The sequence below is a fragment of the Dipodomys ordii genome, unplaced genomic scaffold (genome assembly GCF_000151885.1).
Source record: "Dipodomys ordii isolate 6190 unplaced genomic scaffold, Dord_2.0 Scaffold70, whole genome shotgun sequence".
Classification (NCBI taxonomy): Eukaryota; Metazoa; Chordata; class Mammalia; order Rodentia; family Heteromyidae; genus Dipodomys; species Dipodomys ordii.
The window spans coordinates 3,403,062-3,417,475 of NW_012267286.1; the positions used below are offsets into that span (position 1 = coordinate 3,403,062).

Here is a 14,414-nt window from a genome sequence, read left to right on the forward strand (position 1 = left end):
CCAAGGTTGATATTTAATCTTGAATTGGATTGAATCCTGGGCCTTCAGAGTTTCCCCCATGCCTACAGAGGCAGGTATAATCAGGGAACTGTATTTTTAGTCATGATACTTGGTTTCAAATATTTTTAATAACTCTGTGTCTGTAGTATCTCAGAGTTGATTTCTTTCCTATAAAATAAGAATGCATTTCCTTCATGCAACTGAGAGTGTCAACTTTTTCCTAAGGGAAAACATTTTGTAGCAAATAAAAAGGACTTAAAATGTAAACAGCCATTGTCATTCTAAAACATTGAAAATGACACTTGGTTGACGGCAAAGGTCTGAGACAAACAAGTCCAAGTCTGTCTTTCTCCCCTCCACTTAGGCCTCACTATGCTCTAGGATCAACTCCAAAATGCCTTTGAGTTTGAGCATTGCTCCAGAATGTTCCTGTCCAAATCTAAATGCTAATGGTGAATAGCTCGAATACTTCCCTTGCAGTAAATTAGTTCCCAGTGCAGATCTGTCTCTGCTGATCAACTTGGAAAGCCTTAGTAGGGCCTGAGTCTGGCAGACACTGACAGACAATGTGCAAGATATACAGTCACATTCTTAAAGGCTTTAAAAAAAATGATAAGGCCATATTTTTTGTGAAATATGGTAGCCTCTGGAGGTAAGATATTGTGTTTGGACCTTAACAACCTAGAAAGACAGACAGAATGGGGTACTCTGGGCAGTAATGAGGCTGTGAGGACTGGCACAGTGGGCATATTGTGGTCTTTCTTTGCCTGCATTGACAGAGGTTGTCTGACATTTTTCTTAATCACGCCTCCTGTTTGTAGATTTCTCCCGATTTTCTCCTTCTGTTTTCTTCGTCCTTTCTATCCGCTGCTTAGGTAGGAAGCTGTTTGTATAGGGGTTAGTGGACACATGCAGCTGCTCGGGTTACTTGCTGTATGACAGAGCATGACTTATTTAGTTTCTGGATCTCAGCCTCTTCTTGTAAATGGAAATAATCATAGTGCTAGCCTCATAGCTTCCCCAAAGAGTTTTTTTAATGCTATAATTGTTAGTTATAATTGCCATTATTATGAGAAAGTGTTTCTTTAGAAGCGAAGTTACCAGAAAACTCATTAGAGCCTTACTTTAGACTTAAAAAAATTAATAAGCAACTAGTATTAACAGTATGAGAGTTAAATACTATGAAGCTCCATTCAGTGGATTATCTGAATATTAGATTTCTCTTTCTCTTTTGTCCCTCTGCCTCTCCCTCACCCTTTCTCTCTGGCACGCTCTATTTTTTAACTTTCACTTTTCATTATTTTATTTTTCTTGTTTTATAAAACATTTTCTTGTGGCTACATTTCACAGTTCTTTACTAGCATTTTATCGGGTCCAAAAATGTAAATAAATAATTTGCTTCTTACACCAAAAATCTTTTTTTTAATATTGTGTACATTTTGTTGGTGATGAGTAATATCAGACCCATTGAAAAGAAATCAAAACAACTCACATGTACACTCTCTTACACACATTCTCTTGCACACATTGCCTCATATATACAGCCACATGCACACACATATTCTTAGATACAAATACACACTCTTACGTATACACACACATACTCCTTCACATCTCTCTCTCTCTCTCTCTCTCTCTCTCTCTCTCTCTCTCTCTCTCTCTCTTTCTCACACACACACACACACACACACGGGTCTTATGAATTTATGAATGACTTCAGAACTTACGGAGGGCAATTCAGGGGTTCAAGCCTAATTTGCGGTGGTCTTTCACTGTGCCCTATTCTGTCCTTTGCTTTCTTCACACGATGTTCTGTACACAGCCACATTTCTTTGTGATAAACCAAGCCCCAGTTAAAATATGTGTTTATGGCCAGCTTCTATTTTCTTTTCTTTCTTTTTGGTGGGGGGGGGAAGGGGGGATCTAAGATCTGGACTCAGATTTGGTACCTGGTGCCTCCACTTATCAGCTAGGGCTCTGCCAACTGAGCCATGCCTCCAATCCTCATTTTATTGAGAGGTGGTGAGTATCCTTTAGTCATGTTTCTAGAAATGCCTTGCAATTTGATAGCTCAAGGTGATACTCTTGATTAGATGCTGTAATGTCACATATTTGAGGAAAATGCCAATTACTGTTAACATCATAGTAAACTTTTTGGTTACACTTGTAAGTCACTGCTATTGGCCTAGAATTACTGTTTTCCCCATGTTAACTTTTTTCCTTCAGGTACCATGAAAGGTACATCACACACATTTTACATATAAGGTGATGTATTCTCACGCATCACTGTTTAATAAATATATTTGCTGGTTGCATTTAGATTATGGTATATATTGAGGTCACTGCTTTTTATGCTACCAGTCAGCAAGTTCTGACTAGGTTAGCTCTTCTGGGTTGTGTAGCTCTTTAGAATTCTTTGGCCCATGTAGTGGTGTAACCCAATGTCAGAGCGCTTTATCATAGCAGAGGAAGCCTTCACCCTCCACAATGCACAGGGCTTGAGAACAGCTATCATCATCATCATCATCCTCATCATCCTCATCATCCTCATCATCCTCATCATCCTCATCATCCTCATCATCCTCATCATCCTCTCTCTCTCTCTCTCTCAAATTTTCTGCAATGTACTTCCCTTTGTTTCAAAGGGTGCAGCTTAGTAGCATTGTATCTGACTTACATTCTGTTCTTATGCTAATTTCTTCCAGGTGTCATTCTCTACATTCTGCTGGTGGGGTATCCACCCTTCTGGGATGAAGACCAACACAGACTCTATCAGCAGATCAAGGCTGGAGCTTATGATGTATGTAATAAGCATTCATAGCAGTTCAGATACCATATTTACAAATTAATTCAGTTTTTGTCTATTGATGAAGAACTGCACTTTTTATTGTCTGCCTAGCCATAATTTTTAAGAGTTTTCCTTATTATTTTTCTTCTGTCCCATTAAAAAAGGGAGATAAACAATAAGAAATAATGCTGAGTATCATAGTGTATGCTTGTAATTCTAACTTCAGGTGGCTATCGCAGGAAAATGGAGAGTTTGTGCCTAGCCCAAGCTGTGTAGCAGGATCTTGTCTTTTAAAACTTCATATAAACAGCTGGGTGCTGGTGACTCATGCCTCAGGCTGAGGTCTGAGGATTATAGTTCAAAGCCAGCCTGGGCAAGAAAGTTTGTGAGACTCTTATCTCCAACAAACCACCAGAAAAATGGAAGTGGTACTGTGGCTCCAGTGGTTGAGCATTTGCCTTGAGCTGAAGAGCTCAAGGACATCACCCAGGTCCAGAGTTCAAGTCCCATGACCAACAAAAATAAAAACAAAAACAAAACCACTTAGGTCACATGCTGCCTTTGTTTTTATTTTTTTTATTGTAAAGATACTGTAGAGAGGGGTTACAGTTACATGAGTAAGGTAATGAGTACATTTCCTATGGAACAGGAACATTATTACCCCTCCTTTGTTTTTCCCTCTACCATCCTTTCCCTCCTCATCTCCCTAATACCTCCCTCAACCCCCATAACCCCGGGAAGTTGTAAAGTTCATTTTCAACATAGTATCTTGTATGTCTCATTGTTACCATGGGTCAACCTGTACCCTGGTTTCAGTGTTTTGTTATTTCCCTTCCCCTCCCCAATTTAGAAAAATGTATATACAAGATGCAAAGCACCAGAATCAAATACAGTGACAACAGGGGTTATACCATGGGGGAAGAACATACAAAAAAACAAAAAAACAATAGTACATTAAAAACAACACCAACAAAGAAAAAATCCTCTTGTGTCCACTACACATAGAGCTCCCCTATGGCCCAGCAATCCCACTTTTGGGCATTTACCCAAATGACCACAAACAAGGCCATACTAAAGCTACCAGTACAACTATATTTATCGCAGCATAATTCACCATAGCTAAGATGTGGAACCAACCCAATGCCCCTCAGTAGGTGAATGGATCAAGAAAATGTCGTATGTATATGTGTATATATATATACACATATATATATATGTACATATATATGTATATACATATATATGTACATATATATATATATATGTACACAATGGAATTCTATGCCACCATGAGAAAGAATGATACCACCCCATTTGTAGGAAATGGAAAGACTTGGAAAAATTATATTAAGTAAAGTAAGCCAGACCCAAAGAAACATAGATCCCATGGTTTCCCTTATTTGCAATAACTAATATATTTCTAGCATAATCTTACCAGACAAGTAGAAAAGGTCAAAAGCTAAGTACATATGACCATATAAGATGATGCTAAGTGAAATGAACCCACAGATATGGACACAAGAGGTTTTTTCTTTGCCTTTTCTGGAAGTACTAAAAGTATACTAACTAAAGTCCACCACACAGTAACAATAATTTTGTATTACATGATTATTAAAAAAGCTGAAACCAGGAAAAGAACTCTACATCCTGTCATTAAGATACAACTAAGATACATTTCTCTTAACTGAGGAAGAGCATTATTCCTAGTATGCTAATATTCTAATTACATGCAAAGAAAGTTAAATGATTACCAACACAAAAAATGAAGTGGATAAATACTTCATTGAATGAAGGTTAACATAAGATGGAAATTCTGAGATTCGGTTACTGAAATTGGTAACTTTTCTTCAGGTTCTAATCTGAAGTCCTGCTGATGCTTTTGTAGTGTCAGATTTCTTCTTACTGTGGCCTTGTAAGCAGCCACAATTAATCCATCATTTTTGGTCTAGGAATTAAAGCTGTTTTCTTACTTCTGCTATTACTGCTCATGACTTCTGAAAGGTCATAATTTTCACATGGCAAACATTGACGAAGTGGTAGGATGGCATTGACGCATAGTTTAGACTGACTGCTTTTGCTGGGATTGCAAATCATTATGCAGGTAGATTTCATATATGCTCAGTTTCAGATCAAAGGAATAATATTTGGGAAGAACAGAAGATTCTTGTTAACTTTTCTAAATTTTATTTACTTTTTTGTGGGGGGGAGGTCCGGTCGTGGGGCCTGAACTCTGGGCCTGGGCACTGTCCCTCAGCTCTTCAGCTCAAGGCTAGCGCTCTACCACTTGAGCCACAGCCCCACTTCCAGCTTTTTTCTTTTGGCTTATGTTGTGCTGAGGAATTGAACCCAGGGCCTCGAGCATGCAAGGCAATCACTCTACCACTAAGCCACCTTCCCAGCCGACTTTTCTAAAGTTTAAAATGCATTGACTATATATAAAATGAAATTTAGGCTATAGATATATATAGGTTTCTTTTTCATTTCTCTTTAAAACTGTATGTAGTTTTTTTTCCCTGTATATAGTTTTATACCATAGCGGCTATATATTTGTCTAGACAAATCTATCTAGATATTTATCTATTTTCTCTAGAGATAAATTTATTCATCCACATCTAGATCAATTAATTGATCTAGATACACTCCTCTATTTTAAATGTAATAATTTAATTTATACAGTTGATTACTTGCAGAAATGATGAATATATTTGGCTCTTCCCTATTTGGCTGAGTGTATCTTTTCAAAAAGAAAAAAAAAACCTCTTTACAAATTTATATCTTTGAAGTTTCCATCACCAGAATGGGACACGGTGACTCCTGAAGCTAAAGACCTCATTAACAAAATGCTTACCATCAACCCTGCCAAACGGATCACAGCTTCTGAAGCACTGAAACATCCATGGATCTGTGTAAGTACCAGCCCAACACCTGGAACTGAAGGAACCTCTTGTCTGTTTTTTCAATGGATTTAAAATAATATTACTGAAAAAAGATGCACCTAAAAAGGTATGCATTTTTCATCCAAGAGATTGAACAAAATGAATTTCATGAGAGCAAAACAACCACATCATTTCCAGTTAAGAATGTCTGATTTGTGCAAATAACTAAGTAAAACTTGTCCCAGGACACAAGGAATGAGTATGCATTATTCCAATGATTGACAAGACTCACTGAGGTTAAAGAAAATAACAAGTTTTTATTGCAATCCAAAAAAGAGAAAAATCAGACTAAGTTCAATTACTCGTTATTTAGCAGCTTCAGACACATGCATGAATTTTAAAATCTTGGATTAAAGGTTTAGTTGCATAAAAGGACAGCTAGAGATGTCTGAATATACTAAGAAGCACTAAGAAATAGCAATGGAAACTTAGGGGGAATCTAAAACCTGCAGTAAGTTTCTGAGGGTAAATGTCACATGTCAGAACAATAAATACAGTACCAAGTAAATGAAAGGCAGTGCCGTAAAAATGTGCTAAAATACATATTGACACAGATAAATTAAGAAACTAGTGAAATTATTTTATACTTTCAATATGTAAATATTTTAGTTTAGTCGCTAATAGCTTTGACAAAGTCATTCTTTTCATTTTAGGTAATTTTGTTCAATGGCTATTTATGACTTAGGTCATTGGATCATAGGCATGGATACACTAGCAACAAAGATTTAGTGAAGTTGTGAATGCTATTTATTATACTCCATGTGCTTTAACTCTCCCCCTTTTCTTCTCTCCATCCAGCAACGTTCTACTGTTGCTTCCATGATGCACAGACAGGAGACTGTAGACTGCCTGAAGAAATTTAATGCAAGACGAAAACTAAAGGTAAGGAATATATACACTGTTGTGAGGAGGGGACAAGTGTACTTCTAATGGAGAAAAAATAACTTTCAGCAAGAACTTTTCACATGTAAGAGGTTGACATTCATATTCCTTTCCTGGGTCTTGGGGACATGAATATTCCATCAGAATCAAATCATAGGATGATTTGATGTGTGCTGTGACTGCTTCCTTCACGTGGAAAACAGCTAGGCAAGTTGATCATCTAAAGCTGGCTCCCAGAATCCTGGGAGCCACAGGACTTCCAGGAAACTAAAGGAAAAACCAAAACCAAAAATCAAACAATCAAAGTTCCCTTAACTGAAAAATACAACCGGAAGATTCATTATCCAAGACTCTATGTTTGTTGGGTCAGAGATGTGCAGGGGCAGCATTGACTTCTGTCTTATTTCTGTCATAGGGTGCCATCTTGACAACTATGCTGGCTACAAGGAATTTTTCAGGTACATGCATTAAGAACTATAATCCTTTGCCTCCCTCCCACTCTGTCTCTCTGTCTCTGTCTCTGTCTCTGTCTCTCTCTCTCCCCCCCCCCTTTCCCCTCCCTCTCTCCCTCCCCACCCCCCCCTCTTTCTCATTTCCAGAAATCAAAATATCTCAGTGGTGTTTTCTTTTAGCCAGATATTCTTGGGCTCTCAGTTTAGTCATGCTTACTTGTTCTGGTCCAAAAAAGAAACCTTTCTTCCCAAAGGATTGTTACCTGTGAACGTTTGTGTGCCCAGTAGTATGGTTCCCTACCTTTACTAATAATAGTTCAATTTCTTTTCATTGGGAGCCCTCCCTTGAGTTGCATGATTTCATAGTGGTGGAAGTCACTGAAATCTGGTTTGGAATTCAAATCTTGATTTCTCATACCTTTAACTGACCTTGATTCAGCCTTGGACCAAGACATTTGACTTTGGGAACAATGGGGGAGAATAATGGAAATGGTGCAATAAAGTGCAACTTAGTCAATCAAGATGCATTCATTGACATGTTGAAACTCCTTTGTTCAGCTATTTACATACACATACACACGCACACACACAGATATATATATATATATATATATATATATATATATATATATTTTTTTTTTTTTTTTTTTTGTCTGTCGTGGGGCCTGAACTCTGGGCCTGGGCGCTGTCCCTCAGCTCTTCAGCTCAAGGCTAGAGCTCTACTTCGGGGGGCCTGAACCCTGGGCCCGGGCGCTGTCCCCCCGCTTTTCAGCCCAAGGCTAGAGCTCTACTACTTGAGCAGCAGCGCCAGTTTCCAGTTTCCTGGTGGTTTATTGGAGATAAGAGTCTCACAGAGTTTCCTGCCCGGGCTGGCTTTGAACCACAATCCTCAGATCTCAACCTCCTGAATAGCTAGGATTACAGGTGTGAGCCACCGATTCCTGGCAATTTTTTTAAAAAGAAATCAAAGTATCTACTAATTAGGAAAACTTGGCTGTTCAGAAATAGCAAATGTGAGCCCTACATTCCCTCCACACTTGTGGCTGCCATCATCCTGTCTGCCACAGAGCATCATGGGACTGTGGTCCTCACAGGAGCAGCTCTGTCCAATAGTCAGTACTAACAATGAATAGAACTGTCCAGTGTTGGAGCACGCAAGTTGTAGAGATGTGTATTCACTCAAGAGTTCAATGTGTAGAATTTGTGATGTATTAATTGATCATTTCATGAGGTAGTAACTATGAATAAGGTTTCTCATTCTCACTGGGAATTCTAATAAGTAAATGCTTTTTAAAAAAGAATACAGTTACTGGCCAATCTGGTTTTCTTTGACCTAAGTTCTTTCAAAAGTACAATAATATTCTGACACACAAGGCTAATCACAATTGCTTCAAGATATCTAACCAAAAATATCAACTCAAGAACTTACAGAGAACATAACGTGGGGATACTATAAGGATAATTCATGTTCTTGAAAATAATTCTATGGTTAGGAATACTCATTGTTATGTTTATAATTAAAATAATAATAATGTTTGTTAAATATGGGCAACCTGAAACCTCTTTGTTAGATTATCTCAAAACATATGATTTCCAAAAACACAAATTTTGAGCAATACTAATCAGTCATGTGAAGGGAAGAACTGGAGCTGTACTAGGTAAGCTTTTAATTTAGACATTTCAGTTTAGTACAGTTGTCAGAAGTTAGTGCTAACTAAACTACCATTTCAGTTAGCACGCTGTCTATGTATTAGAGACCTGCAGTGCCAGCTGTTTCTTTCATTGTTTTTATTTTACCTGGCATGGATGTTACTGTGTTATCATTATCAGGTGGAAAAATTTTACTGTATTATTATTATTAGGTGTAACAAGTAGCCGAACCCTTTCCCTTCACCTAGAGAATTGGAAGCCAAAGGCTGTTGAACAACTACAACACAAATAGTAATGCACCAAAACAATACTACACATTGAGAGACTGTTGTCAGTTATATAGAGTCTGTCCAATTTGTGTGGTGTCGTAAAAATTTGTTGCCTCTTGTCAAGTTGCCTGTTTTATAAACATTTCATTGATGTGATTGACATTTATATGGGTGAATTTAATACCATCTCATTAAGTATTGATTAATATAGGTTAAAGAAGTATTGCACTGTGATCCCTTAATTAGTAAGTCACCAAAAGGTGGAATGAATTATACAGTATATGCTGTTACTAGCAAACTTACATTTTTAAAAAATCTCCAGAAGTAAAAATGTATATTTTATTGAAATGTTAAATATACTCTTGGGCATGAATTGGGCCTTTATTAAGTAATGTTCGCATCCACTTATAGAAGCTTTTTTTTTTAGGTTCCTCTCCATCATCTTATAAACCAAAAACTCATGACTAATAAGTGGATTTTATACTGTTTCTGAATGTTATCTTAGCATGAAAACAAACTTCTGATATCCATCACTAAAAACAAAAAATTCAGCTGAATAACACTGGACTCATATAACTTCGTTACATCTTATACTGATATTGCATTTTAATTTTGAGTATTTCATTCATTCTGTTTCATTGCCAAACATGCTCTTTGATCTGTCCATAAGTATATGGTGATAAAGCTCTTTTTTATTTTCTTTCTTTTCTCTCTGTATGTGGAATGTATTTCTTGTGAGGTAAGGTGATAGAAAGCACAAGGCACATTTCTGCACCTCCCAGGCCAAATCGCTGCTTACCCTGAATCATTGTCTTTATGCTTGCCATTGCAATTCCAATTATTCTGAGTTTGCTTTCTAACCTACTAACTGCCACGGGATTTCTTAAACATTGTATTTGAGCTCCAGGAAAACAAGATGTAAAGTTAAGGCAACTATTTCTTAGCAATTTCAATTGATAGTAAATTAATAGCTTTGCTGCTAATAACTGTGGATAAAATTTTAAATTATTCCAGATCTAATGACTTAAATCAAGGAAATATCAGGAAATGACATGCTCATGCTGTTTTATTATAGCTATCTATTTCCATTTCAGATGCCAAATTCCATTTTGACATGCTTAAATAATTATACATAATTAACATTAAGTGGAAATGTGTACTTCGTTCCTCACATGTGTAAATGCTCTACAGTTGTATACAAATTGTTCTTGACAGTTACATTATCAGTTAATGGGTATATCTATGTACCTGTTATCAGGACATTTTGGAAAAGATGACCTCACCTTTTACTATATTCAAGAAGTTCAATTATAATAGCAATAATGAAGGCTTCCTTCAAGAAAAATGAAGTCTGGTAGATGACCACATATTCTAGAATTTTCTTCTATCTTGTATCAAACTTTACAGCTTTTCATTTTAAAATGGTATTGTTTGGGAAGCCTTTGTATTCTGATTTTGAAATGTCAAAGAATACATGTCATTTTTTAAAATCATATGCTTAGCATTTAAAAAAATTCGCTCCAGGTCATTTTAGATAGTTGTTAAAATTTTCTAAAGCTGAAAATGATCTGATTTCAAAAATCCCAGGATGTTTGGCCTGAGCAAATTTTTACAAATGAGTTTACGTCTCTGGCAAGAAGGGCTTCAGTGGCAGAACTGACTTGAGTGCCATACTTGTGGTGTGAATGGACACATGATACAATCTGTCCGCTGATGTCTAAAGATTGATTACCAACTTTCTGGATTGCAAAAGCATAGTCCAGTTAAAGTTCCAGTATCCTTTTCGCAACCTCCAGTAAAACAAAGTCCAGTAACACAACTTGGCAACGTATGCAATTTCATGTAATCACCTACAGAAGAATTGAGTTTGGAATCTGTGGTGGTAAAATCCAGAAAAGTGATACTGTATCTCAATGTCTGTAAGCTCGCGCTCATCAATGTAACCTTGACTTGGCATTTGTTGACCATAACCCAATAGACATGGCAGGAGATAATGTCTTAGCAGCAACCTAACTTTGGGTCTGTATGAGTATCTCATTAAATTGGTTTTATTCTCATTTTACAGCAGCCAAGAGTTTGTTGAAAAAACCAGATGGAGTGAAGGTAAGTTACATGGATGCTCTTGAAGCATTTTTTTTCTTAATTTTAGATGTTGGACAATTTTATATTATTGAAATATAAGTCCCAGGTTTTGACACCTTGTATTTTTTAAGGATGAAGCCTGAAATATAAAATAATTTAATGGTTTAATAAAAAGTTTTATCTTTCTATTTTATTATATATTAAGTGATAATGAAAATTATACTATTATATAGAGTTCCTATAGAAACTAATTCTAAATCCTCTCTGCAGAAACCATGTTCTTTTCCAAGTAATTTTAATGTGTCCTTAAATGTCACCAAAAACTAGGTAATATCTTTTAGACAGTCTGGAAAATTGGATGTCCTATGACCAAATTTCTCTGCTTAAGAAGTTTTTTTTTGAAGATCTTAACTGTTCTTATGTTTCTATTATAAGGTTTGCAGATGTATTCCAGGTACAGAGTGTGAACAAATGATAGAAACCCCTCCAAGAAAGATGGCACAATATTTTGACTTTCTTGGATTTCTAGTCATAGTAATACCATTATTTGCTATAGGTTATATTTTATTTCAAAGGAATGTATGTTTTAGTAAAAAAAGTAACCTTAATATCTGCATAATCATATTTGTTATCTTTCCACAGTCTCACCTAAATGTTTTAATTTTTTAACCCTTTTCTTTCTCTTCCAATAGCAGATTGTACATATTCCTCATCCATGCTTCAGCATTGTTGGAAACTAATTCATGGTCTAATATTTTAATATGTGAACTTGACCCAAAGCGAAGCGGTCAGTTCATATAGAAAACTCTGACATGGCAAATCATTTGTCCCTCCTGTGTTCATGCCTAGCCATCTCTTCACCTCTTGTGTGTGCAACTGGGAATTTCCAGAGCCGTGGGGACCATTCACTTATGATTCCTGTTAGGATGATATTTCCCTTTGCCAGTTCTTCCCTGAACCTGTTATTGTACCTTCCACTTTCTTCATTCAGTTTAGATTGCAGTCATTTAGATTTCAATAATGATAGTCAATGTGCATATTATTCCCAGCACTTACATTGGTGAAAATGTAATACTTTGAAGTTGTCCAACTGTTTTCCCGTGGGATTTTCTATATCACTCAGAAACAGAAAGCTCAGGTTTCCTAGGAAATACTCATTTTCACTACTATCCTTTAACAGAATTGAATTTTTTTGAACTTTTTTCTCTCCTAGCTTTTTTCTCTCATTGGACAAAATTACTCTGTATTCCATATATTGGTACTTTAAATTCAACCGGTCATATTTTTTTTCTTTTCCTTTCTCTTTGACTGGTCAATTCAGAAAAGGAAGTCCAGTTCGAGTGTTCAGATGATGGTGAGGATCTCTCTCTCTCTGCCAGATTTCTCTTCCTGAAAAAAAATCACATTTAAGAATAAAACAGTCTTATTTACCTAATTTAGTGAGAATGGAGAAAGTAGCGTCATTCCTAGTCAGTATTATTCAACTAGCCAAACATAGAATCCCACCTTGACATGATACTGAGGTTTTATTGTTCCCTTCTGCTATTAAATTTTTTTAGATGTAAGAAGCTAATCCCTTATCCACAGGCTATTAATGAGTTTATCTTCTATAAGGACACAATTCAGATTTTTATCCTCAAAACTAAAGAGATCATGCCAATTATGTCATGCTTACTCAAAAGTGAAGAAATATTATAGGATTATCTTAAAACAATCATGCCTACTAAAATAGAAGAGTTTTTTTGTTCAAATAGACTGTGATATATTAACCTTGAAGTTTGTAAAATATGTGAAAGCAATCTTACAGTAGACCCATTCTAGCTAAACACTGTAAAGGAAGTATGAATTAACCTCGACGTTTATGAACTTCAATACTTCATATTTTGTCCTTGCCTTGTAAGAGTAATTCAATACATCATTTAAATATCTGAGTCTACTCCGATGTTTCTGCAAGAGCAAAACAAAAAACTCTCTTTCCATAATGTAAAAATAACTGCATTCATTTATATATATAAAAGACATAGTTATGGTTAAACCATTAAACCATTACTTGACATTTGACTCTTTGAAAGGAGGTTCTTCTAGCTTTTTAACTTAATTTTCTAATTATTGTTGAAATAATTCATATGATGAATACCTCCAAAGTTTTTCCCACAGTTTTTAAAAAAGATTATCAAGCTAAGTTTACATTAACAACAAAAAACATAAAAAAGATTTATATGCATATGTAAGCATGATTGAAAGTAGCTGTCATTTAACTCATATTTCCCATATAGGATGATAAAGAATTCTTTACCTGTATAGAATGGCTTTCATTTGGGAGAGAAAGAGTCAAGAGAGGGTACTCTGTGTGTGTGTGTGTGTGTGTGTGTGTGAGAGAGAGAGAGAGAGAGAGAGAGAGAGAGAGAGAGAGAAAGAGAGAGAGAGAGAGAGAAAGAGAGAGAATAGGGCTAAGTTTACAAAGGTGTACATTTGGAAAGTTTTCACTAAAATAATAAAAAGCAGTTATTAGCAAGCATACTCTAGAATGAAAGTCATCCACCTCAAAACAGTATTAAAATAAATCAGACTATTTTTCTTTCATTTGCTGATAGAAACTGGAGAGTATATTCAATACACGTGAACTTGAATCACTTGACAAGAAGCCAATTATATTTGTGTCTGCATCCCCTACATTTTTATCACGATTTTATACTAACATATATACATTGTGATCCCTGTATAACAGATTATATGACCTTTTATCTCTCACTGGCTGCTCACAAATTTTGTGTTAAATTCTGTGCACTCTGATTTAAACAAAAAGATTTTTTTTCTAAAACTACCTGCAAGTATAGAATAATGACTTAATAGTTAATAAAGTTTTATAATAAAAAAGCTTTCTCCTGCATGCCAGAGAGCACAGTGTTGCAGCTTATTAAAATAATACTGATTCCAATAACCCTCTAACTAATAAGGAACTGAAAAGCAAAACATGACATACTTATATTTATTTTTGGTGCCTTCTATCTTCCTATCAATGGTTATTTCAAAACTACCTATAGGCAGGCTGATGCCTATGTAATCCTAGCTAATCAGAAGTCTGAGATCTGGGGATTGAGGTTTGTAGCCAGCCCAAACTGAAAAAGCACATGAAACTCTTAGCTCCAATTAACTAACAAAACAACTGGAAGTGGAGCTGTGACTCAAGTAGTAAAACTTCAGCCCCAAGAGACTAAGCAAAGTGCCATCATCCAGGCCTGTAAGCCCCAATACCAGCACAAAAAAATAATTAATTAATTAATTAAGGCAAACTTAAAAACCAACCTATAGAAATACATTATATACTCTTCCAAAAAGCCCAAATGATTACTAG

At 35.9% G+C, this 14,414-nt stretch overlaps 1 protein-coding gene across 4 annotated transcripts in view; it reads left to right on the forward strand.

The window, feature by feature from the left end:
• The window catches only part of Camk2d (calcium/calmodulin-dependent protein kinase II delta), a 258,154-nt gene that overhangs the window by 195,688 nt on the left and 48,052 nt on the right, over nt 1–14,414 (forward strand). For all 4 annotated transcript variants that reach the window (XM_013023816.1, XM_013023817.1, XM_013023819.1 and 1 more), the window contains 5 exons: nt 2,706–2,800; nt 5,572–5,694; nt 6,523–6,606; nt 7,022–7,064; nt 11,043–11,080. In XM_013023816.1, the coding sequence (XP_012879270.1) occupies nt 2,706–2,800; nt 5,572–5,694; nt 6,523–6,606; nt 7,022–7,064; nt 11,043–11,080 (383 nt within the window). The remainder of the gene's footprint in view (nt 1–2,705; nt 2,801–5,571; nt 5,695–6,522; nt 6,607–7,021; nt 7,065–11,042; nt 11,081–14,414) is intronic.